The 22,767-nt window shown below is 53.0% G+C and overlaps 12 protein-coding genes and 1 non-coding gene across 13 annotated transcripts; 5 read left to right on the forward strand and 8 right to left on the reverse strand.

Annotated features, from left to right (window-relative positions):
* Positions 1–657: 657 nt before the first annotated feature.
* APUU_21241A (putative GAJ protein) lies at positions 658–1,396 on the reverse strand (the record flags this gene model as incomplete). Its single annotated transcript, XM_041699971.1, has 2 exons — positions 658–1,323; positions 1,394–1,396. The coding sequence occupies 2 exons, from the start codon at positions 1,394–1,396 to the stop codon at positions 658–660; spliced, it is 669 nt and encodes a 222-aa protein (XP_041553003.1).
* A 972-nt stretch (positions 1,397–2,368) lies between these two features.
* On the reverse strand, positions 2,369–3,135 carry APUU_21242A (uncharacterized protein; the record flags this gene model as incomplete). Its single annotated transcript, XM_041699972.1, has 2 exons — positions 2,369–2,967; positions 3,021–3,135. The coding sequence occupies 2 exons, from the start codon at positions 3,133–3,135 to the stop codon at positions 2,369–2,371; spliced, it is 714 nt and encodes a 237-aa protein (XP_041553004.1).
* Positions 3,136–3,728: 593 nt separating this feature from the next.
* APUU_21243S (putative NmrA-like family protein) lies at positions 3,729–4,698 on the forward strand (the record flags this gene model as incomplete). The annotated part of the gene is made up of 2 exons (XM_041699973.1): positions 3,729–4,132; positions 4,179–4,698. 2 exons carry the CDS (start codon positions 3,729–3,731, stop codon positions 4,696–4,698), a joined length of 924 nt encoding a protein of 307 aa, XP_041553005.1.
* A 327-nt stretch (positions 4,699–5,025) lies between these two features.
* Positions 5,026–6,453, forward strand: APUU_21244S (uncharacterized protein; the record flags this gene model as incomplete). Its single annotated transcript, XM_041699975.1, has 2 exons — positions 5,026–5,510; positions 5,571–6,453. The coding sequence occupies 2 exons, from the start codon at positions 5,026–5,028 to the stop codon at positions 6,451–6,453; spliced, it is 1,368 nt and encodes a 455-aa protein (XP_041553006.1).
* A 387-nt stretch (positions 6,454–6,840) lies between these two features.
* Positions 6,841–6,921, reverse strand: APUU_t20011A. The gene has a single exon. It is a non-coding gene; the product is annotated as a tRNA-Arg (tRNA).
* Positions 6,922–7,092: 171 nt separating this feature from the next.
* APUU_21245A (PhzF family phenazine biosynthesis protein) lies at positions 7,093–8,073 on the reverse strand (the record flags this gene model as incomplete). Its single annotated transcript, XM_041699976.1, has 1 exon — positions 7,093–8,073. The coding sequence occupies one exon, from the start codon at positions 8,071–8,073 to the stop codon at positions 7,093–7,095; it is 981 nt and encodes a 326-aa protein (XP_041553007.1).
* A 253-nt stretch (positions 8,074–8,326) lies between these two features.
* On the forward strand, positions 8,327–9,446 carry APUU_21246S (uncharacterized protein; the record flags this gene model as incomplete). The annotated part of the gene is made up of 2 exons (XM_041699977.1): positions 8,327–8,357; positions 8,548–9,446. The coding sequence occupies 2 exons, from the start codon at positions 8,327–8,329 to the stop codon at positions 9,444–9,446; spliced, it is 930 nt and encodes a 309-aa protein (XP_041553008.1).
* A 1,409-nt stretch (positions 9,447–10,855) lies between these two features.
* APUU_21247S (acetate uptake transporter family protein) lies at positions 10,856–11,851 on the forward strand (the record flags this gene model as incomplete). The annotated part of the gene is made up of 3 exons (XM_041699978.1): positions 10,856–11,229; positions 11,284–11,458; positions 11,525–11,851. The coding sequence occupies 3 exons, from the start codon at positions 10,856–10,858 to the stop codon at positions 11,849–11,851; spliced, it is 876 nt and encodes a 291-aa protein (XP_041553009.1).
* Positions 11,852–12,209: 358 nt separating this feature from the next.
* Positions 12,210–13,922, reverse strand: CweA (putative GPI anchored protein; the record flags this gene model as incomplete). The annotated part of the gene is made up of 1 exon (XM_041699979.1): positions 12,210–13,922. One exon carries the CDS (start codon positions 13,920–13,922, stop codon positions 12,210–12,212), a length of 1,713 nt encoding a protein of 570 aa, XP_041553010.1.
* A 938-nt stretch (positions 13,923–14,860) lies between these two features.
* On the reverse strand, positions 14,861–15,547 carry APUU_21249A (uncharacterized protein; the record flags this gene model as incomplete). Its single annotated transcript, XM_041699980.1, has 1 exon — positions 14,861–15,547. The coding sequence occupies one exon, from the start codon at positions 15,545–15,547 to the stop codon at positions 14,861–14,863; it is 687 nt and encodes a 228-aa protein (XP_041553011.1).
* A 709-nt stretch (positions 15,548–16,256) lies between these two features.
* APUU_21250A (Zn(II)2Cys6 transcription factor) lies at positions 16,257–18,672 on the reverse strand (the record flags this gene model as incomplete). Its single annotated transcript, XM_041699981.1, has 9 exons — positions 16,257–16,431; positions 16,492–16,550; positions 16,597–16,679; positions 16,762–17,157; positions 17,211–17,330; positions 17,384–17,636; positions 17,683–18,297; positions 18,349–18,515; positions 18,567–18,672. 9 exons carry the CDS (start codon positions 18,670–18,672, stop codon positions 16,257–16,259), a joined length of 1,974 nt encoding a protein of 657 aa, XP_041553012.1.
* A 231-nt stretch (positions 18,673–18,903) lies between these two features.
* APUU_21251A (sugar porter family MFS transporter) lies at positions 18,904–20,926 on the reverse strand (the record flags this gene model as incomplete). Its single annotated transcript, XM_041699982.1, has 12 exons — positions 18,904–19,175; positions 19,235–19,300; positions 19,346–19,518; positions 19,563–19,684; positions 19,729–19,995; positions 20,043–20,161; positions 20,206–20,260; positions 20,305–20,351; positions 20,395–20,584; positions 20,631–20,649; positions 20,696–20,815; positions 20,859–20,926. The coding sequence occupies 12 exons, from the start codon at positions 20,924–20,926 to the stop codon at positions 18,904–18,906; spliced, it is 1,518 nt and encodes a 505-aa protein (XP_041553013.1).
* Positions 20,927–21,698: 772 nt separating this feature from the next.
* APUU_21252S (oxidoreductase, short chain dehydrogenase/reductase family) lies at positions 21,699–22,741 on the forward strand (the record flags this gene model as incomplete). The annotated part of the gene is made up of 4 exons (XM_041699983.1): positions 21,699–22,147; positions 22,210–22,321; positions 22,377–22,490; positions 22,541–22,741. The coding sequence occupies 4 exons, from the start codon at positions 21,699–21,701 to the stop codon at positions 22,739–22,741; spliced, it is 876 nt and encodes a 291-aa protein (XP_041553014.1).
* Between the last annotated feature and the right edge of the window lie 26 nt (positions 22,742–22,767).

Here is a 22,767-nt window from a genome sequence, read left to right on the forward strand (position 1 = left end):
TCCGACCGAGAAATATTGACGGTATCAAGCACCCTTCCCCTTTAGAAGTACGAGGAGATGTTTCTAATGTAAATCGGCGTCGAGCCGCGGCGAGGTGTGTCGAGGAGGGGGGCTGAACCGAGAGCAAGTGTTCGGAAAGGGACGGAGAAGCGTGTCAAGGAGAGTCGATTCGAGAGGGAGGGAAGGTGGAGGACGAAGGGCTGCGATGAAGGGAGGCAGCAGAGTAAAGGAGTAAAATACAAAGGAGAAAAGACGCGAGGAAGAAGAGAGGTCGCCGGGGTAGGAGAGAGGGAGAGAGAGCGAGAGAGAGAGGGAGAAGAGTTCGCGATAAGCAGGCGGAGAAGGGGAGAGGCCAACGGAATTCGCGTGGTGGCAGTCAAGCTTCTCTTGGGCCCAGCGTAGTTCGGGGCTCGGCGCCTCCACTTCTCTCTCTTCTCAACCGTCGAGATTCATGACAGCGATCAGCGGTTTGGGACTCTGGTACGCTCTTCAGCATCTGCCTTTGATTCGTTTTGCTCCTTATCACCTGGGGAGAGTACCGGGGATTATCCCGGCATTTAGGTAATAACATGCGACAGCCTCTGAAACAACTCGACCAGTCCAGTCCTCGCTAGTCCGCAATACTAGACTCGCATCTTGACTCGTGTAGGCAGCGACTTATATTAACAACTCACGCAATCCTTCCCCCTCCACATACTCGTCGCCGTAGCACTCCCTTTGCACTGCCTGTAGTATCTCTCGATCTCCGCCAGTTATTTTCTTCACGTACTGCTCCAGAATGTAGATATTGTCCGTCCACATCTGCGCCTGCTGGCGATACTCGTCAATCTCCTCCCTCATCTGCCCAATCCCCTTCCCTTCCCCAACAGTCTCAGCCGCCTTCAACTCAGCGAGCAGGCGATTCCTCTCCAGCTCCAGACCCTTCTTCCTCTCCAACAGCGCCGCCCATTCCGCCTCACCACCCTTCCCAAGCGCCGCTACCTCTTTGTCTCTCTTCTTCTTGCGCACGGCCAAATCCACTTCGGCTCGCTTGCAGTTGGCTTTGACCCGCTCCACATCCTTCCGGAGCTGAGTCAACTGCTTCTCCCGTTCTTTTTTCTCATCCCCACCAAAACACCAGTACCAATTGCCGCTGCCGATCTTCTCCACGCGGATCTTGCCCTCGTCGGTGAGCTCTTGGATGAAGTCCTTCACTTGCATCCCGTTGATCGAGGCCACGGAGGGGAGCACTTTTTCGAGATCTTTGAGCGTGTGACAGGTGCGTGTGGAGCGGAGGTGGGAGAGAATCAAGCCTTGCTTGGCGGTCTTGGAGAGTTTGGGAGGCTATATATAGTTCATGAATATTTTAGAACTTGGTATGCGCTTTTAAGATGTTTGTCAAAACGAAACGTACCATTGTGATGGATTAGGGCGATCTCTGATGAAAGTGAGTATTGTCGAGGGTCTCTGAGCAGCTGGAGTGAGGGGAAAGCACGAAAATGATTGCCTAAATTCAGGACGTAGTTTTCTAGATTGAAGGTATAGGAGAATCGACTAGATTGTTTATCGTAGATGACTCCCAGCTGATGGAGGGAAGCGTCGAGAGAAGACGCTGCGTGGTGGTGTTGACAAGAAGACTTGGCAATGGGAAGCAGCCAGAATCATGAGCACAACTGCTGCTGCCATGCTTTTGTGCGTTATGGGAGGCACAAGCGTTCCATATCTACAGCTTGAGAGTTCAACAATGATGGCCGCTAATTACACTAATTCTACTATCAGCAAGGTTAAATAACCCTGTTCTCTAGCAATGAACTATGCTAGCTTTCTAAGGTCTCTGCTTCTTAAGGTGGTATGACAGGCTTGACCTGTTAATCAGTCACCAGCCCAGGCCTTTCCTATCAAGCAGAAGATATATCCAAAGAGGAAGCAAATGCAGGAAACAGACCGGTTGGCGCGCAAAGTCAGGAATCTGCCGCTGAGGCCTCCAAGTTCACTCGTTAATCTAAAAGCCAGCCAATGCTCCTCAAGAAACATACATGCGATGAGATCGTTTCGACGGCTCGGAATTCTTTCACCGAACCTTGACGCATCGGATATGCCAGCACTAGCTTCGAGGCCAATGCATCCCAGGCCTGAGGTCACTTCTGGGAAAGTGGATGGGGTATCGGAGAAGCGATAGTCAGATTTCAATCCCAAATTTTCCGTAGGAACTTCGGGATGAGGTCATGGCGTTGGCCGTCTAACGTCGGAGAACATCGTCGCGCAGAGCAGAGGGCACTCGACGACCCCATGCTCAGCTGTCATACAGATATCCGGCCAGAGGGTCAGGACAGACCACTGCAGGAGCCGTGCTTCGAATGAACCATTGAGGAGTCTCACATTCACTCCATTAACGGTCCGTGAGCCTCAGTCTACCCTCGGGCTCTGTATCGATATCAGTAGCAGAGGCCCGGTGGGTCAACCTCCGCTTCTTAGACCGCTTCTTCCGTTTCACAACACTATCCAGGTCTTCACCAGAGCTCGCGTGGATGCTACTGCGCCGACTATTCGCCCGCTTGCGACCCATCCTCCTCCCAAGTTCCGAGGTCGGCTCGTCCGTCAGCAAATCGTCCCCTTCAACCAGCGCCAAGTCACCAGTGTCACCCAGCGACTCCTTAGCCAATTCTTCCAGGAGAACACCCATGAACATCAATGACTTGCCATTCATGCTATACTGGTTGGCTCGCCCATTCGGTCCAAGTGCCTGGTCGTAATAGTCCGCGGTGTAGGCGTGGATCGACTCGAGGAGCTCAGAGCTCGGAAGTGGCTGGTCAGCCGGAAGAGATTCGTGCGCGAAATATCGATCCGTCTCCTCGTACCGAACTGGCATGCCCTCTCGACGGAACAGGACCTCTTCTGGAGGAAGAGCTCGGCTACTGGATGATGCTGTGTCGCGATATTTAGACGCGTACGGAGTGGCGGGGATAAACCCGTGCGCATTCACGCGACCTTCTCGATATCAGTACGAATGTCTGTAAAACCCAGTTTATAGAGCTACTAACCAGCCACAGCATCGTAGAGGTTCGCCCGTCGCTTCCGCTGTCTTTCGGCGGGACGGTCTTTTTGTTCTTGGTGGGTGATGCTTTCGTCCAAGAATTGCGATCTGTTGGACGACATGGTAGTAGTGTTATTTTGGAAATCCACGCAATGAGCGATCTTCCATTGTGAAGGCGGAGTCGTCACTTCGCTCTTCGCGGGGAAAGAGATTGAAGCTCAAGCCTTCGACCTGAGACTAGATAGGAAATAAATACACGTGATCCGTAATATATTATGTAATACAAAGGTATGTACTCCTAGTTAGGAAAGGTTTATTGGAGGTCCACGATCAAGTGAAAGCTTCAGGTACTCGTACTATCTCGACCATTTCCTCAATTAAATCAATGAGGTCAGAGCTCTCGTAGGAAGACAACGCTATTTTAGATTGGTTTGAACCATGGGCGGACAGTCGCACAGTCCGCGGGCACTTTGTCTCGAGCAGATCGGAGACAATTCTCCCCGACGCTTACCAATGATGCGTATTATCAAGCACTGTTCCATGGCGGGCCATGGGAGTCTCAAGTTATTCACCTTGACAATCTAAAGTATAAAAGAAATCAAGATATTCGCCATTCCACACAAAGCCTGCATCCGCTTAGAAGCTCCACTATACTTCCTCTACTAACACTGCCTTGTATAAATCGTTTCCCACCAGCATCGCAGCTCAACTCCAAATGTCTCTCAAATATCTCATAACCGGCGCAACTGGTGGGCTCGGTGAGCAAGTCCTCAAATACTTTGTGGACAATGTCGACCGCTCCCAATTCGCCGCGGCATCCTCCTCGGACAAGAACAGGGCTCGCTTTGAAGACCTCGGAATCGCGTTCCGGCGTATCGATTACGACGACGAAGAATCGCTCGATTCGGGATTACATGGTGTTGAGAATCTGCTTTTCGTGAGCACGAATGTCTTCGATAATGAGCGACGTGATAAGCAGCATCGACGGCTCATAAATGCTGCCAAGCGAGCGGGCGTGAAGCATGTCTGGTATACATCGCTTGCGTTTGGTGGCTTCTCGGATAACTCCAAGGCTGCTGTTCAGCAAGTCCATCTCATCACAGAGAAACTTCTTAAGGAGTATGTATTCTTTCCCAGGCAGGCGTTATAATACTAACCATTGCAGATCCGGTCTCACCTACACTGCCATCCGCGAAGGCGTGTACACAGAAGCCTTCCCTGTCTTCATTAACTGGTATCCAGACTCTACAACCGTCCGACTCCCTGCAGACGGAGAGATAGCCTGGACTCGACGCACAGAACTCGGCGAAGCAACCGCCCGAATCATGATCCGCGGCGGCTACGAGAACCAAACCGTGCTGTTTACTTCAGAAGAGACTATCACCACGAAAGAGCTGGTGGATATCCTCAATGAGGCGACGTCTCGGCAGGTGAAATTCGAGATTGTCTCGCCTGAGGAGTATGTTCGTGTGAACAGTGCGAATGATCACGGCGGGAAACCACAGGCGTTCTTTGAAATGGTTGCGACGTGGTGGCAGGATATTGCAAAGGGGGAACTTCGTACCACGGACGGGCTAATGCGAGATGTTCTTGGGAGAGAGCCGACGAAGCCGCGGGATGCTATTAAGCAATTGCTGGCTGAGGATAGGGATTATACCTGGCATCAAAACTATGCGCGATCATAATACATGTCAGGTTTAATATGCCATGGACTAAATAATGAACCGGGGCTCCATAATTTCCAAGGGTTTGTTTCCGGGCATTTCAGCTCTTAAGCAACGATTGATGGCTATCATCTGCGATATAACGTTCTAGACCGACCATGGTCCTAGTCGGCTGTATGAGAAGTGACAGCTGGGGCAGTGCGGGGGATCCAAGGCAAAGCAGTCGGACCTCGGCCAAAAAGAGCACCACATCTGAAGCTTAAATATACTTGACCCCCCGAATACCTCAACCACCGCAGCCCTATTCTCAATCGTATCTATAAATCATACAGCTAACACATACTCACAATGCCGCAATCGAATACCTACGTGCTAGGAGTGGGCATGACCCAATTCCTCAAGCCGCGTCGTACTAGGGAATACCCAGAGCTCGGGTACGAGGCCGGGGTGAAGGCAATGCAAGATGCAAAAATCACGTACGATGATGTCGAAGCCGGTATCGCTTGCTACTGCTATGGTGATACCACCAGTGGACAGCGTATTTTCTATCAGTTTGGACAGACATCCATCCCAATATACAACACAAATAACGCCTGCGCAACGGGTTCCGCCGGGCTGCATCTTGCCCGAACGTTGGTGAAGAACGGAGGCGCCAACTGCGTCTTAGCTTTGGGCTTTGAGCAGATGCGTCCAGGGTCCATCAAGTCGGTTTGGGACGACCGCCCAAGTTCTGTTGGCCCATCTACAGCACTGATGGAGAAGACGCATGGAAAGCATAAGAGTCCGAGGAATGCGCAGTACTTCGCAAATGCTGGCGTCGAGTACATGAAGAAGTATACAGCCCTTTCAACTTTCCTGGGTATACCTGGCAATACATGCTAATAATATCCCAGATATGGCGCAAAAGCAGAAGACTTCGCCGAGATCGCCCGTGTCTCGCACGAGCACTCCCAGCGCAACCCCTACTCCCAATTCCGAACTGCATACACTCTGCAAGAGATCCTAGACTCCGGCGTCATTCACGCTCCGATCACAAAGCTTCAATGTAGTCCAACCAGTGACGGCGCCGCCGCAGCCGTGGTCGTTTCGCAGAGCTTCCTCGACGCCCGCCCACACCTAAAGTCCCAAGCAATCCTAATCGCAGGCCAGCAACTCCTCACCGACGATCCATCCGTCTACTCAGGGAGTGCCATTGACCTCGTCGGCTGGGGAATGACGAAGCGCGCAGTGACACAGGCCATGGCCGAAGCAGGCGTCACGTCAAAAGATATCTCTGTCTGCGAACTGCACGACTGTTTCTCCGCAAACGAGCTCATCCTCCTCGACTGTCTTGGTTTCTCAGAACCCGGCAAAGCTCACGAACTCGTCCGCCGCGGCGATATCACATACGGCGGCAAGGGACCTGTCATTAACCCCTCTGGTGGACTGATCTCAAAGGGCCACCCTCTAGGAGCCACGGGTCTAGCGCAGTGTGCAGAACTGACATGGCAGCTTCGCGGGTGGGCGAATAACCGACTTGTAGAGAATACCTCTGTAGCGCTGCAGCACAACCTGGGTCTTGGGGGTGCGGTCGTGGTGACGGTGTATAAGCGCGCGGATGGAGGCGCGAATCCCAAGCTTTCCGATGCGGAGGTTGTTGCTGCATCTGGGGTTGGGTATAACCCTGCCACTGAGGCGCGGTTCGTTAAGCCTGCCGATGCAGAAAGGGTTCGGAGTCGCGTCAGGTCGGATTATCCGTTGGAGGATACGGTGAAGAAGCTTTCTGCGAGGATCTAGTGGTTGGGCCATGGTCGTTATGTACCTGCCTGTTGTCAATAAGGAATTCGCTTGATAGTCCTATAATGATTATTTCTTTCTGCAGTCGATGCTGTCGGGGAAGATGTGATCCAACACCGTATGGTATGGTTCATCCAGAAGCGTCCGGCGTAAGTGTTATTGAATAAGAAGCTTTAGAGTGGAGATATATATCGCGAGGCGACGTACTTAATCAAATCGATACACAGCTCACACATAGGATTGTTGTCATGTATAAGGAATTAAAATATAATACAGATTGTTATATTCAGAAGCAGTCCTAACAGACAATAAATAATAACCAACACATTTAAAAAACAAATTGGTAGGGCTGCGTACGCAGGTGGTGTGGAAAAAAGAAAAAAGAAACGACCAAGACGCGACTCGAACGCGCAATCTTTGCTGATTTCCTCACCGGAAAGCAACGCCTTACCATTAGGCCACTCGGCCGGTTGTTATGCTGATCGATTGACTTTTGATTTATAAGCTAGCGGTTAGAAAATGTTGCGATTGATCAAACTATACGGACACCACAATATGGACTTCCAGGAGAATGGCTACTCTGACTTATCTATTTAGCTTAGAGATAAGAGGTAATTTGATGGCCCGGTAACAAAATTTCTAGAAGTCGATATCTACAGGAGGAACTGCTATGTTACCCTCTGCCACAAGCACAGCAGTTCCTGAGATACGAATATCCACCATATCGGATCCCGCATTCTTATGCACAGTCAAATTCATCAGACACCGTCGGCCTTTCTTCAGGCCCTGGACAACTTGTATCTCAGTCTTCCCACCATCTGCCAGACGTATGATACCATTTTTGAATAGTAATGCGGCCAGCGGACCTGCCGCGGATCCGGTGGCCGGGTCTTCATTCCCCATTCCTGGGCTCATGAACCGGGCTTCCAACTTCAAGACATTCTCTTCGCCACTGACCGGCGTAAATGCGTATATGCCACTGTTGTAGCTGTTGGTATTGGCAAGCTCCCGACTCAATGCTTCCAAATCCGAGAAGTTGATGCGATCTAGAACCTGTTTATCCCGGACGGGGACAAGAAGATGCCGTGCAGGAGAGGTAGTCACCACCTGGGGCTCGGACAGAATACTTTGACCATGTTCAAAGCCAATATCGGAGGGATTAATGCCTAGAGAATTGGCGAGGGTTGACTTGTTTGGATGCTTATCCAGGAACCGAGGGCTGCCCTGACGCATGGTAATGTTGATCTGGGTTTGGGCAGACCCAGACACCTCGACTGGGAGGACATCATCGCCTAATTCTTGGTGGTAGATACTGGGCTCCGAGTTATTTCCTCGCTGTAGCAGCTGGGAATCGACAATATACCACCAAGCGCCGAGAGAATTATGGCCTGCTCCAAAGACCTCCTCGCCATTAGGGAGGAACGAGCGTAGTCGGTAGGTAGAGCCTGGCTTTGTAGGATGGCATACGAATGTTGTCTCTGAGAGGTTGAACTGTCGAGCAATTAATTGCATTTGAGATTTGGTGAGCGAGTCTGTCGTGTTGGCGACGACTGCGAGAGGGTTGCCTTTGTAGGGCACGGTCGAGAAGACATCGACGACGGAGTAGGGGAGACGATTCATTTTGAGATACCGATTTTATTCCTAGAACTCAGACCCTGACTCTGGATTTATATTGCTTTATCCAGGATTGTCGCGTCGTTGCTGATAAATCTGGATCCCCTCCTGGAATACGACATGATGAGAAATCGACATCCTCGTATTCAGTTCGACCACCTTCCATCCCCTTTGAATCGAACATAGGACTACTGGGAATATTGGAGGTATGGTCGAAGTGTACATCTTTGACACCAGCAATGGAAATTAACCATACCAGATGGATGTTCCTGCCAAAGTCCGAGCACAGAGTCGGCTCCTTCCACAGTATCAAGAGTCGTGGCTGGGTTCTACGGGTCTTCCCTGGAAAGCTGCCGTTAACAGCAGCCACTTAGAAGCTCTGCATATCTTCATCTATACAATAACTGTTCCTTTCCTTTGATTATATTTATTCAACCGTGACCCAAACCACAAGCGGCCTCGATGCTGACCGAGGATCAGACTATGAACTCGCCTACGCCTCCCCCAGACTGTTCCCCACAACCTTCAGAGACCCAGTCTTCGCCCAGGCTGGCACTCTAGGTCCAGACGGCCGCCGCCGACGAGCCGTCCATTGTATATCCGATCCTGATATTAGCCCAGTCTACCCTGACGGATTCGTCAATGAAGACCTCCGCGCTGGAGGCCCCCATTTGTGCAAATTACCCATCGATATCGAGTTCCTAAAACCATCCCATCCGTTTTATGAGCCTCTTTGTGCACCCGAAAGCAGTGTTATACAGCGTGTTCGGGAGATATTGACGGAATGGAAGGTGGCATATACAGATACCCACGCTATGCTGCAGACATGGAAATTTCGAAGAAGACTTGGAGGAGTTCCTACTCTTGTGATATCAGCTACTCGGGAGAGAGACGAGGTAGACAAGTCATGGATGTTCTGTGCGAGGCATATACAGGAGTATCTCGTTACTGTCCTTCCTCGTCTTCAAGATCACGGCCAGGATCTGGACGAAGGCGAAGACAAACCTCTAACCCAGCCGCTGCCGCACGTTATCAGGGTTGAGATAGCGGCCCCATCTGTCTTTATGGGAGATTCCTTACACCCAGTGGATCAATGTGACGAGATATTTTCCATCTGGAATGAGGTTTGTCAGGCAGTCACTGGAAAAATCAACCTAGTCGACGTCGTGACGGTTGGGTGCTATCGGCTCGGAGATAGCGACGATGCGTTTGAGTGTCCACCGACTATTTCAGTTGGCGTGAAGCACGATTCGGGGAGGAGTTGGAAGGACATAAGGGAAGAAATCGTTGACCTGCTTGGTGAGAGGGGATTGGGGATGGTGGGTGTGAAGATTCACAAGGAGAGGCTGTGGGGGCATTGGGGACCGGGAGATGATTGATTGCTTTACTAGCTAGTGGCGTAGAATATCTTGAGATCGAATGCCATCTTTACTTTACTTCCACTCGCCTTGTCAATGCCCAAAAAATTAGAAAAATGAGTAGCAACCAGGTTGTCCATCTTACTTCTCCTCGTCTGGGACTGACAATATTTGCTTCTAAATTGATGAACCAACTCAAGGAGCTCTTTTCTTGGGTAATTCGGCCTCATGGGTCTCACAATGAAGCCAAGATATTAATGAACCCTAAGTAGCCTTGCTATATAGAGATATGCGGTTCTTGTGGAGAACCGGAAAGCACATCGGTAATGGTGCGAGGAACAGCCGTATTCTTTTCCAGACTGTATTCAGGGTCGGTGATCACTATATCGCCATTTCTGAACAACCAATTTTAAACTCTTCTACCTCAACCAAGCATGGTCCTTGCGAATGGTCCTTGTGCATGGTGATAATTTGTACACTTACCGTGGGTTCCGCTCTACAGCTCTATACTTTTCGATACGGAAACGCGGAAACGCGGAAACCTAATACATCAGGCATTCTCGTAAAGTTTATGTCACGAGCTGATGTTAATTCCAGCAACTCTCATCTTACTTGTCTGGTCTCATCTTGTCTGGCAGTCCATGATGCGTGCGCACTTCCGCTTCCGTCGATCGCGGAGCGGAGGGCGGAACGGAGGACCGCGTTACTCCGTCCAGTTTATAGTTTGACCCTGCAGACTCAGACTGAATATGGATATGTGGACCAGAATCTGTGCAGATCTAAGCTCCGGCTAACGCGTCGGTAGAGTTAAAGCTCAAAATTAGGTGTAGCCCATGTGGCCGCCTAGCAGGACCCAACTGCCGACAGACTGGCCCGGACAAGACAATTGACGTCGATCAACTCTAAAAAGACCTTCTCATCCAATATGAGCTGTTTCCGATAATCTGGGCGGATTAGGTCCATGGAACCGAATTGGCCATGTCCTCCCCGCAGTCCAGCTCGGGGTTCTCCATCTTGAGTCTGGGGTTGACCACTCGACGCAGCCCTAGTAGATATTGATTATTGGCCTCTGTGCTAGCTTGAACCTTGGGGTTGCGCAACGTGGCTCTGAACGGTATTCTCGAGATTTACACTTTTAATCTCTATTCTGCTTTTCGTATCCCACATTGATCACCGCCAGACCATCTTGGCGATCTCTTGTCGAGGACAATGTAGCGGCGGAATACTTACCGACCCCAATGCCGGACGAATTCGGGTGACGCTGTAGTGGTCATTATGATTGTAGTTTAGTGGTCCTCTCCAGATCTTCATGACGAAAATGAGGGTGCTATCTTGGCTATAGGAATCTATAAGAACCCCTGTTCTTCCACTCCAAGATGAACCACTGCACCCTGCTTGAATAGAAAGAAATCCTTGATCGATTCTACATCATGGCATCTAACGAAGACTCCGAGAAATACAACCTCCAAAACACCATCACAAACGCCACCACCCCATCCCCTCCTTCAGAACCGACGCCAGGCGCCCAGTCCTCTCACCTCGACTATGCCAACTCAGCAGGCCTCACGCACACAATCACCGCAGAGAGCCGCCTCCCTGCATTTGGAGGAGCCTTCCAGCCAGGCCTCTACCGCCAGCAGAAGAAGGCAGCCAACCCTGCACCTCTCGGCCTGTGTGCCTTTGGCCTCACAGCTTTCCTCTTGGGATGCATCGAGATGAGGGCGCGGGACATCACCCAACCTAGCATCCTCGTTGCACCTGCATTTGCATATGGGGGGTTGGTCCAGCTCCTAGCTGGCATGTGGTAAGTTCTGCCTTGATACCGTTTGTTCTGGTTCTCCCCGTCTAACGAAGGCAGGGAAATGGCTGTAGGGAATTCGTTCGGAGCGACTGTTCTCTCGTCGTACGGTGGATTCTGGATCTCAATCGGAATCATCTTCACACCGGGCGGTTTCGAAATCATGGAAAGTCTCATGGAGGAGAGCGGTGGGAAACCTGATATGTTCTATGACTCTTTGGGGTTATTTTTGCTGGTAAGCAATCAATCAAACAATCGCGAAGCAATTCTTCGAACACTCACTCACTAATTAACTTACCAGGCCTGGTTCATCTTCACCATCGTAATGACCCTGTGCACCCTCAAATCAACCCTCGCGTTCTTCACCCTATTCCTCTTCGCCGATATTGCGCTCCTCCTGCTCGGACTTGGATACCTCCTCCGAGACCCCCAGGGTATGCCCAACAGCCCGCTGTGCAAATCTGGGGGATTCTTTGGAATCATGTGTGGCTTTCTTTGCTGGTATAATGCGTTTGCGGGGCTGGCAGATCCGAGCAATACTTGTTTCATTCCTCCGGTGGTGCATTTCCCTTGGTCGGAGCAGGGGCGCAGGTCTCGTCGTGCTGCTGGGGATCTGGAGTCGGCTTGAGTTTGGGCTGATGAGTTATGGTGTACCGGAACTATATCCTACATTATCTAATTCACCATATATCCATTTAATAAGCTGCTCTTCTAGCCAGGTTGGTTGTAACTTTAGTAGCGGCATTCGGAGTTATAGGTTGATTGTTCTCATTTTATTGACGGCTATAGAAGTATGGATGAAATTCATTAATTAACCTGACAAGGACTAGAGTACATGCAAGACCCGAACCTGACAAAGATCAGGCCACATGAAAGAAGAAACGAGCGTAGCGGTAGAACCACAGAATCTAGGCTGGCAAGTGGCAACCAGCAACCACCAATCGAATAGTGAAGGTGAGAAAAGAAAAAGAAGAGATGAAAGATGTCTACAGAGCAAAGGCAAGAAGAGCTGCAGCACCGGCAAGGGCCGTGAAGACACCAGCAGAAGGAACAAGCTTGCCAGCGGCAGCACCAGTGAAGGAGATAGGGCCGTGGGAAGAAGACGGGGTGGCCGAGGACGAAGAGGCCGCGTTCTGCTCAGGCGACGCGCCGGTAGGGAGGGCGTGCGTGCGGAAGGCAGAGGATGAAGCAGGGGTGCTGCTGGCCTGGATGACGACGGAGCCGTGCGCGGCGCCGCTGGGCACGTACACGGGGATCACGGTGTAGGCGGAGGCCTCGCCTACGGTGATTTGGGAAGCGGCGGGCCCGTGGTAGGCCTGGGTGGGCTCGGGGGCAGATGCCTGGGAGCTGTGGACAACGGGGGTAGCGATGGGAGCGGCGTTGGTCGCCATGCCGCTGTGAAGGTTGGGGTTCTGGACGGCCTGGCTGGGGTACTCGCTCTGGGCGGCCTGGCTGGAGGCGGGGGTCTGGGCGGCGTGCAAGTACTCGGGGTACTCGGGGTCGTCCTCGGGGTCCTCTTCAGGGTCCTCCACGGCGGCAGTCTCGGTGGCCATGGCGGTGTGGGTACGGGTCATGGTAACAGTGCGGGTGACCTGCGAAGCCTGGCAGGCCTCCCCGTTGGCACCGTGGGTGTCCTGGCCGGGGTAGGTCATCTCGTTGTTGGTGATTGCAGGAGAGTGCTGGGACCCTTCATCGTCATCACCACTGCCGGTGGATGGAGCGAAGGCACGCTTTTGGTGCCACGGCCACGAGTAGTCGATCTCCACACCGTGGTTATCCTCGTAGGATCCATCGTAGTCGTTGCTAGCGCTGTTGGTGTTGATGATGTTGGCGACGTTGCCAGTGTCGTCCCCATTAGGACCCTCGTTGATGTCTCCAGCGACGCCACGGGCTTCCTTCAGGCCGGTGTGGTAGCCGCGAGCAGGGCGGTTCTCACCGTGGTTGCGAGGGCCGGGGTAGGGGTAGGGGGCACCCGGGTACCAGTAAGGCCAGCCGGGGTAACCCTTCCACGAGTGGTCGTCCTTGATATCCTGGTTCGTCTCGAACTCGGCTTCATTCTTGTGGCCGATGTTGGCAGCGTTGCCGGTGTCATCTCCAGTAGGGCCCTCGTTGATATCGCCTCGCTTCCAGTGTCCGGGAGGAGGAGGGTAGTAGGGGTGCGGGTACCAAGGGCCCGGTCCCTTCCACGAGTGGTCATCCTTGATGTGCTGGGTGGTCTCGGACTCGGCTTCATTCTTGTGGCCGATGTTGGCAGCGTTGCCGGTGTCATCTCCAGTAGGGCCCTCGTTGATATCGCCTCGCTTCCAGTGTCCGGGAGGAGGAGGGTAGTAGGGGTGCGGGTACCAAGGGCCCGGTCCCTTCCACGAGTGGTCATCCTTGATGTGCTGGGTGGTCTCGGACTCGGCCTCGTTCTCATTACCAACGGCGGCAGCGTTCCCAGTGTCGTCGCCGGTAGGGCCCTCGTTGATATCACCACGCTTCCAGGGTCCCCAAGCATGGGGGTGTCCGGGCCAGGGACCGGGGCCCTTCCACGAGTGGTCGTCCTTGATATCCTGGGTGGTCTCGAACTCGGCCTCATTCTTGTGGCCAACGCTGGCAGCGTTGCCGGTGTCATCGCCGTGGGGTCCCTTGTAGATACCCTGGGCGTGCGCAGTGGCCGCCAACACGGCAAGAGGAATGCCGCCGTTCAAGCCCTTCATTTTTTTGGAGTGGTTTTGGTTTGGTTGTAGTTGCGGTGTTGAATGGAAAAAAAAGAATGACTTTGGGGTGGGAATACAACAAGGCACACAACAGTACACAGAGAGCTAAGCAAGAAACACCTCTGATCCAAATCCAAAAGCTCTCGACGAGCCAGTGGTCGGCCGCACCTTTTAACAGGAGCTTAGCAGGAGCTTATCCAGGAGGTATACGCAGCGGCATTCGCGATGGCATGTTGGCTCCTGGGCAACATTGGGCGCTGGCATGCGATCCTCGGGACGGCACCGCGGCAGGAATGTGGTTAAGAATGGGTGGCACTCTCCCAGTCTTTCTACAGTACGATTCACCATACAAGAGCGCGATGAGGTGCGGATGAACGCATTCCAGCGTCGTAAGTGTCGGAGGGGTGACCCCTGCAGACCCTTCGAGACACGTCCTTGGTGGCAGTCGAGCTGATCTGCAGTAGCAGGGCAGGTTTCTGGCGATAAAGAATCTTACAAGAATCTACTGATGTCACCAAGGCTACTAATACTGGTGTCTAATACTAAGAATTGGTACCTAGGTAGTGATGTATCCCGTCATTGACATTCCCCCCCAATCGTCGCCATTGCTAGAGACGCAACGGGGGTGAACTTCCTGTCAAGGAGTTTCTCTCCAGAGCCGATCAGTCCGCAGACCGAAGGCAACTCGTCGCCGTGAAGAAGGCTGGACGACGGTCGTGGCGGGCTCTGTTGGCTTTTTGATGTATGAGAGAAAGAGAAGAAGAGGAATCGCTGCAGATTTTTTTCTTTATTTATTTGGCCGTGCGTCACGTGCCGATCCACAGTTATGCCTCAGGCATATTTCTAGGCAAAACAATCCTCAGGCACTCAGGCAAAGGTAGTTACAAGTTACAAGAAAGTACTCTGTGCATATACAAGAAAGGAAGAAAAGCCGCAGACTAATGAACCTGCTCCGACCGATGATTTCCACTCCAAACACCGCCGCCCACCGCCGCCGTAATCCCCAGCGCAATCGCCACCATACAGCCCACCACCACGACCGCAATCCCGATCTTCACACCCATGCGCTGCTTCTTGGTCAGCCCGCTCAGACAGTCAAAATGCCTCTTCTTCTGCGCCCAGAGCTTCGACTCGCGGTTTGTCGTGCTCATGTTGCGCGTCTCGTCGTCGCTCAGTCGCTTCCATGGCGGGCGCGACCCGTTCTCTAGATCATCGATCGGGCTGGCGATGCCGAAGCTGCGCGTCCGTTTTCGTTGTGATTTGAGTCGGGCGATGGCCGAGGCCGCAGAGGGTGTTGTTGCATGGCGGTAGAAAGGGGAGTAGGGCTTTGCGCCGATGGAGGGGTCGTAGTCGGGTTGTGCTGCTGGGACTGGGACGGGTCCGGGCACTGAGTGTGGCTCTGGGTGTGAGTGAGGTTGTAGCGGTTCGAGTTCTGGTTGTTGTGGATTATGAGAGGCCATCTGGTCTTCAGGGGCGTCCTTTTCTGGGATGGGAGAGACGGCGACGCGGACAGGGTGTTTTGGTGTATCGAGCTCTCCATCTGATGTGTAGGAGAGTTGTGGGGAGGGCGGGAGGCGGTTGTATATCGGCTTTTCCTCGCCGGGGCCTGAGGTGGGCGTCGTCATGGTGTTTGACTCAGGTCGATCAAGCTGGTCGCGATTTAGTCTCCAGATGTGAGAGATGCGCTGTTGTGTTGTTGTGGTGGTGGAACAAAGAATGGGATGACGGAGGCAGCTTCCTTAAGCAATTCCAGGCCTCAATTCCCTCTGCTTCAGTCGAGTTACGCTTGCATTGTGGCGGTTGGCAGGGCAATTATCCGTGCATGTCCTGACGCTTGAGTCCGGTCAGCTGGGCAAGGAAGGCTGGTATTCCAGATCAAAGAAACTCGTGTTTGTTTTCGAGAAGTCCAAGTCTGCATTCTTCCAGGAGTTAAGAACAAGCTGGGCTTCAGTCAGGCACAGGGGCAGACTCAGGGGCCGGGCAGGAGCCAGGACCCAGGAGTGGATTCACATCCCTTGTGTCTTAATTAACGGCGTTACAGGAATGCTGCAAATAGAAGATTTGCCACGAGCAAGGGCCTGGGGGCGGTCAGAGCGGGTGATGGAGGCAATTTCCAGTCAATAACAGCGCAGTGAAGTACTAGGTGTTAAAGTAGTGTCTAGTGTCTCCTGTCGAGTGTAGAGTGGCCAGTCAAGTTGTTAGCCCTAGAAGTGCCCCCCAATAGGATTATCAGCCAGTCCACTCGCCCACTTATCCATAACACTACGTACTCCGTCCACCAGGCTACTGATACTGATACTCCGTACATTTACAATATTAATATTAATATTGAGATCAGTCCCCATCATCGCCCCAAAACTCCCGTAAATCCTCAACCCGCCAAGCCGTCGCCCAGCCCGTCTCGCGCTCGATCCTCGTCAGCGTCTCCACTATCGCTGCGTGCTCTGAATGATGCGACATGACTTTCCCCGCGATCCAGAGCGGTTGCAGTGCGTTGGTCCAGCAGCCACTGCCATCATTAGCATCCAGAGCCAAGACAGGCTGATGAGTGATGGTACATATTACATACTGGTGGGCATTCGAGGCCGAGATGGCGCAGATTTGCCGCGCGTGCCAGAGAACGGATTTCTGTTCTATTAGTACTGCTGCAATAACTAGGAGCAGGATGGAATACCGGTCGTCGCGCAAGAGAAAGCGTCTTCGGTTTGCGCTGCAGCAGTAACAAAGCGCAGGTATGGTAGAGCTGGTTCCCGGATACTATATCCAGTGGCCACGTTAGCATATCCACACCACCAAAAACCGAAAATAAAGAAAATAAAGTAATTAAAGTAAAGCGTACTGGCAGCCCCATTCGCATACAAAACCGTCGGAAACGGCCTCTTCGACGCCGCCGTCGAGACACTAAACACCGACTTCATCTGGCTCGGCCGGTTCTCGTACCACTGCTCAACCGCCTCAAACAGCCGGCTCCAGCGGCCCACGTACGACTCGCTGCTATCGTCGGGGCTGCCGGGGTACGAATACGATGCAATTGCAGAGGAAGATAACGGGCCTGGTCCGCGCCGGAAGAGCACGCCCAGTGTCTGTGCGCACAGATAGACGGTGTGATTTGCGTATGTGTCGTGGTTGGAGGCGAGGAAGAGGCGCGTTGCGTCGGTCGGGGTCATGTCGTTGGGGATCCAGTGGTAGATTGGGATGATGGTTTCTTCTTCGGAGATGAGGCCGCCGCAGACGTCTGTTTTTAATTAGTTTTGTTGGTTTGTGGCTTGAGGGAGGGTGCTGGCGTACCCATGCGCGCAAAACACCAGAATAGAGCCTGTTCCTCTTTACCGGAGAAGCCGTTGATCTCGGCAGCTTGGATGAGATATGCGCAGCCGTCTAGATGGCGGCGCCATTCTTTGGGGTTGCCTATTAATTCAATATCAGCTTCTGGTATCCATATTTGAGGGAGGGAGAGGTACAGCTTAGCATCTCCAGTACACAGAGAATCACGCAAGAGGCAATGACAGGAGTCGTCTTGCTTTCCAGCTCCGGCAGAAGCAGGTGGATAGCCTCCTGGTACAGAGACAGACTCTCGGACTGCGACTTTTCGTTCTGCTTGCGCTCCATCTGCCGCGCTGAGAGGGCGAGGATGGAGTAGCGCAGATGCGGTGCCGATTTGGACATCTGGGGGAATGTTGAGGCGAAGTGGCGGTGGTTGTCGAACATGTCCAGCTGGTCTGTCAGTACTATCTATACAAATATGGTGGCTGCTTCTTACCCAGAGACAGATCTCATTCAGGTAGTTCTGCCACAGGATGTTCTCCCTGTCTGGCGATAGTTCGAACCGTCCAGTTCGAGCCCGCGACTCGCTCCGTCGACGATCGGGGACAGAGCCAGGAGCAGACGTAGGTGAACCCGGTCGGCTGGGGATATCTGGCCGGGCTGTCCAGAGCTGTCGGTTGCGTAGGGCTGTGTGGAGGGCCTCGTACGCTGAACCTGGCAGGAAGACGTCGTTGGCTGGGTTGTCGAGATCGGAGAAAACGCTGGAATCGAAGAGCGGCGGCGTCATGCCGGAGTAGGAGTTGAAGTTGCGCAGTGCAGTGAGCTCGTCGACCATGAACTCTGGGGAGGATATATAGGGTCGGCTCATGTCGTTTGTGAACTGCGTAGAGTTGGATGGAGACGTGACCACCATACGGTCCGGGCTGGCAAAGGCCTCATCTTGCCTACGAGTAGGGTTTGGTATATCAGGAGTCGGAGATGGCGAGAGCGCTACAACCTGGTCTCTAGGTGAAGCAGCTGGATCAACATCCCTAACAGGTGTCTTCTCCTTGTCCGGATCCAGCCCGTCATCGTTCTTGTCCTTCCGACGGGGCGGTTCAACAGTCAAAATCTACTCAGTGATATAGTGAGCGACCACCAGCGACCTATTAGGTATACACACCTTGAACTTCCCATGCCGCCGCGACGGACGACTAACAGCCTGGTTCATGGACGGATGCTCCGGCTCCAGCACCTTGATATTGGCATCGCGGAAAGCACCGACTTGCCGCCACTGGCAGCGGTCGCCTCGCCGTTTACACCCCGAGCAAGTCGGTTTTATCTCGTCGCCTGTCCATCAGCATGGAGTTTACCGTACTAGACTATACACGCGAAACGTACATTTCCGACGGCGCCGGCTGCAGTTCACACAGCCTGTGCGGGTGCGCTTGCGGGGGATGGGAACTGGGACTGGGCGCGGAGAGGACTCGGCCTCTGCAGGATTCATATTGGAATATAGAGATAAGGGACTCGTAACATGGACAAATACAGGAAACAGCAGGAGTAGTGTACAGCAGGGGGACAATTGCTTAAGAGGGGAAGCAGAGGAGCGGATTGCCGGATGGGGAAGCGTTAAGCGCAGTGGAGACCGGGCAAAGTCCGGGGATGACAAGATGAATTTAACAGAACAGAAGTGCCAGTGCCAATTAACCTGCTAAATGGCTAATTGACTGAATGGTCACTCCACATGCTGCACCTCCGCGTCCTTCTCCCGCAGTCGGTGCTCGGTGTCGCCCGCCACTCCCATCGACGCGTCCCAGTGCAGCCGCACCTTCTCGCCCGTGAACAGCCGGTCGATCTGCTCCAGCGTGAGATTGCGAGTCTCCGGGTAGAAGAAGAAGATGATCGGGAGGAAGCAGAAGTTAAAGATGGCGAAGTAGATGTACGTGCGGTATCCGATGTTGCTGATGCTGACCGGCGTGATTTCCACCACCAGGAAGGTAAAGATCCCTGAACATGTCAAAAATAGGTCCCTAGAAGAAAGATAATAAAAAAAATAAATGACATACAGTTTGTTGCTGTCGCCAAAGCAGCAGTGCGAGTTCGGATGGCCAGTGGCGCATATTCCGCCGGTACTGCTGGAGTTAGTCTGCGTCAAGAATGGAGAATGGAAGACATACGCAACCATGGGACTGCCAGCAATCCAACACCGAAGAAGAAGTTAAACAGGAACAGCATCACTGTCGACACAATACCCGCTGCGTGGCCGCCGTCGTATACCGTCCCTGCCAGTATAGCCATGCAGGCACACTGTCCGCCCGCAGCGAAGAGCATGAGTTTGCGACGGCCGAGTCTGCTAATAAGCATTGATTATTTAAAAAGAATAAGATCACTTACCGGTCAATGGCCCATACTGGAACAAACGTAGAAAGAAAGTAGGCGACACCGTTGAAGCCAGCCACCAGCAAAGCCAAGTTATGGGCCATTCCCACCGATTGCTCGAAGATCACGGTATTGTACTGTCCTGTTAGATAGAGAGCCAAAAGCTGGATGAGGAACATACGTAGGTAATCAGGTTAATCCCCGACAGCTGCTGCATCATCTGTCCACCCATGGCTAGGAGGGTGCGGTGTCGGAACCGCTGAGGCCCGTCCTTCAGGAGCATCTTGAAAGAGCCCTTTTCAGCAGCCTGGCGCTCCTCTGCCATGGTGTGGGTAATCTCCGTCATCTCCAGGTTGATAACTGCGTCGTCCTGGCCGATTTCACGCGCGTTGGGCTGGACGGCCCACAGCACTTGACGGGCGTCGTTATGGCGGTCGTGGGCGATGAGCTGTTCATTAGTCCTGTCTGAACGCCAGCACGGGGTATGGTACTCACCCAACGAGGAGATTCCGGTAGGACCAAGATACCTAGGAAGGTGACAATGGCGAAGAGGATCTGCAATGCGAGAGGGAAGCGGAACTGGGCATCGTTGTTGACGTAGCTCATGCCGTAGTCTATCCAGTTAGCAATGGCAAGACGTTGATATTCGACTACATACCAACCCAGTAGGCCGTCATAACGCCAAAGATGTTGATAACCAGTTCAATAGCAAGCTAACCTGTTAGTATGGAAGACGAGAAGGTAGAGGCAGACTAACTCCTTTTCCTCGGCTGGAAGCCTTGCTCAGTTCGGAGTGCCAGACAGCTGCATTCGTTAGCTGAGACGTAAACAGTGGAAAGAAACATACGAATAGTACTGGTGTTGAGACCGTTTCCTACACCGGCAACAATGCGTCCAACAATCATCTGGGGAATACCAAAGGCAGTGGCCTGAAGAATCGCTCCAATGGACAGAATAATACAGCCAGCCATGATACACCACCGACGACCCAGACGTTCACCAACCAGCAGCGACGCGATAGCACCAAAGAAGCAGCCCTAAACTTGTAAGCAGCAGCGTAGTCGGTTGGTCTCCTGTACGCACAATCTCATAGATAGCAACCCTAAGGAGTCAGCCAAACTCCAACAGTAGCAGTAAGGGAGGCTTACACTGTTCCCTGCAGAGAGGAGTTTCCATGGCCTCCCTCAGTCGTATCAATCTCAGGAAATGTCCGGACAAAGGCATCGCCGGTCAACAGACCTGCCATGACACCCTGGTCATATCCGAAACTATTCTGTCAGTGACGTCTCCAAGGGTACAAGATATACCCACAGCAAGAAGCCACTACCGGCCGTGGCCGTGATGGCCAAAGATAGCGGCCGCCCAACAAGAAAAGTCATGTCGTTCTTGGTACTAGCTCAGAAATAAATGACCCCAGGAAATGGAGTCGTCTAGTGCCGGACAGGTGATCCTTATATACGAATCCGGGAGAAAGTCGGGAGCCGTCATCGGGACATGACCCACGGGGGTGACGCCGTGACGGCGTGGCGCTGGGGTTAAAGACTTAGCGGAAGGATTCTGGGGATGCAACTCAGGAACGGCTGGCGCAAAAATAAACTAAAAAGCGAGTAAGACGCTTGTTTTGACCGGATCTTGGCCTGTATCAGGATACCCAATAGCCCTACGCCCAGTTGCCTACCCATGAACAATTACCACCGAGCACGTCTATTTAGACAACTGCGTGTCTTTCATTCTCTACAAAATCCGATATGCCAGTGCGTGTTTCACGTCGCATGTTCCTCGGGGCGAAGTGGATCTCTCCGGACAACCCCCGGCCCCCCAGATCCCCAGCATTGCCCGATTAGGAAATCTTAGACGCCTCACGCAAGCCCTACTGGCCCACTTCCCCTGACGAGAAATGTTAAGCACCTCGGGATGCCGTGGTTGCTCAACAGCTGTCCATGCATACAACGGCTACTCCATCGGTATAATTCGATCGGCCGGTATGCATTATCTCCTAGTTAGGCTATTCTACGCATTCGCTGCAGACAACACATATGTCCCCATAATTCACATCCTATAAATCCCACACCCCTCATCTCCCCCTCAATTACCATCCTACCCCTCTATCTCGAAGTTTAGAAGGAAAGAAAAAAAAAAGATACAGCCAAAATGTCCCCCATCGCCGTCTCCGGAACGCCCTCCGAGACCCCCACCCCAGCCAACGAAGCCATCCCAGCCCCCGTCGCAAACCCGCTCTTCTCCCTCTCAACCCGCACAGTCGCCATCACCGGTGGCGGGCGCGGCCTAGGCATCGTCCTAACCAGCGCCGTCCTCGAAGCCGGCGCCGACGTCGCCTGCCTCGACCTGCTCCCGGCCCCCAGCGCCGAAGAATGGGTCGGTGTCCAGAAACTGGCGGCCTCGCGCGGCCTGCAGGCATCATACATCCAGTGCGACATCACGGACGAGGCGGCCACGCAGACGGCGCTTGAGAAGATTGCCGCGGTGGCATTGGAGCGCGGGATGCCGCTTAGGGGTGCGATTACTTGTGCGGGGATCCAGCAGATGGTTCCGGCGTTGGAGTACCCGGTTGATTTGTGGAGGAAGATGTTGGATGTTAAGTATGTCTCTTCTCCCCACACTTGACGGCTCGCCTTGTCTTGGGTGTGGTTAACGTTTTCAGCGTCGTTGGGACGTTCATCCCTGCTAAGCACTGCGCGCGAATCTTCAAGGAGCAGGGGACTGGGGGGAGCATTGTGATGATTGCGTCAATGTCTGGACAGATTGCCAACCGGGTATGTTCTTACAATATGAAGTTTCTGGCTACGTGGCAAACTAACAATGATACAGGGCTTAACATGCACCGCATACAACTCATCCAAGGCCGCCGTGCACCAGATGTGCCGCTCTGTGGCCCAGGAATGGGGCCAGTATGGTATCCGTGTCAACACATTGTCTGCTGGGGTATGTCTTCCGTTCTTGAAATAATAGTAGTATATACTGACAATGTTCAGTACATCCGCACGGCCATGACGGATGCTCTCCTAGTAACCAAACCGGAGGTCGAAGAGACCTGGATGCGCGGCGCCCTGCTCAACAGACTCGGCGTCCCTGATGACTTCAAGGCGCCGACGGTATACATGCTCGCTGATGGAAGCGGGTTCATGACCGGTGCTGACTTGCGGGTTGACGGTGGACACTGTGCTTCAGCATGAGATGACGAATTGTTAATGAATAGATT

This window comes from Aspergillus puulaauensis, chromosome 2 (assembly GCF_016861865.1).
Source record: "Aspergillus puulaauensis MK2 DNA, chromosome 2, nearly complete sequence".
NCBI lineage: Eukaryota > Fungi > Ascomycota > Eurotiomycetes > Eurotiales > Aspergillaceae > Aspergillus > Aspergillus puulaauensis.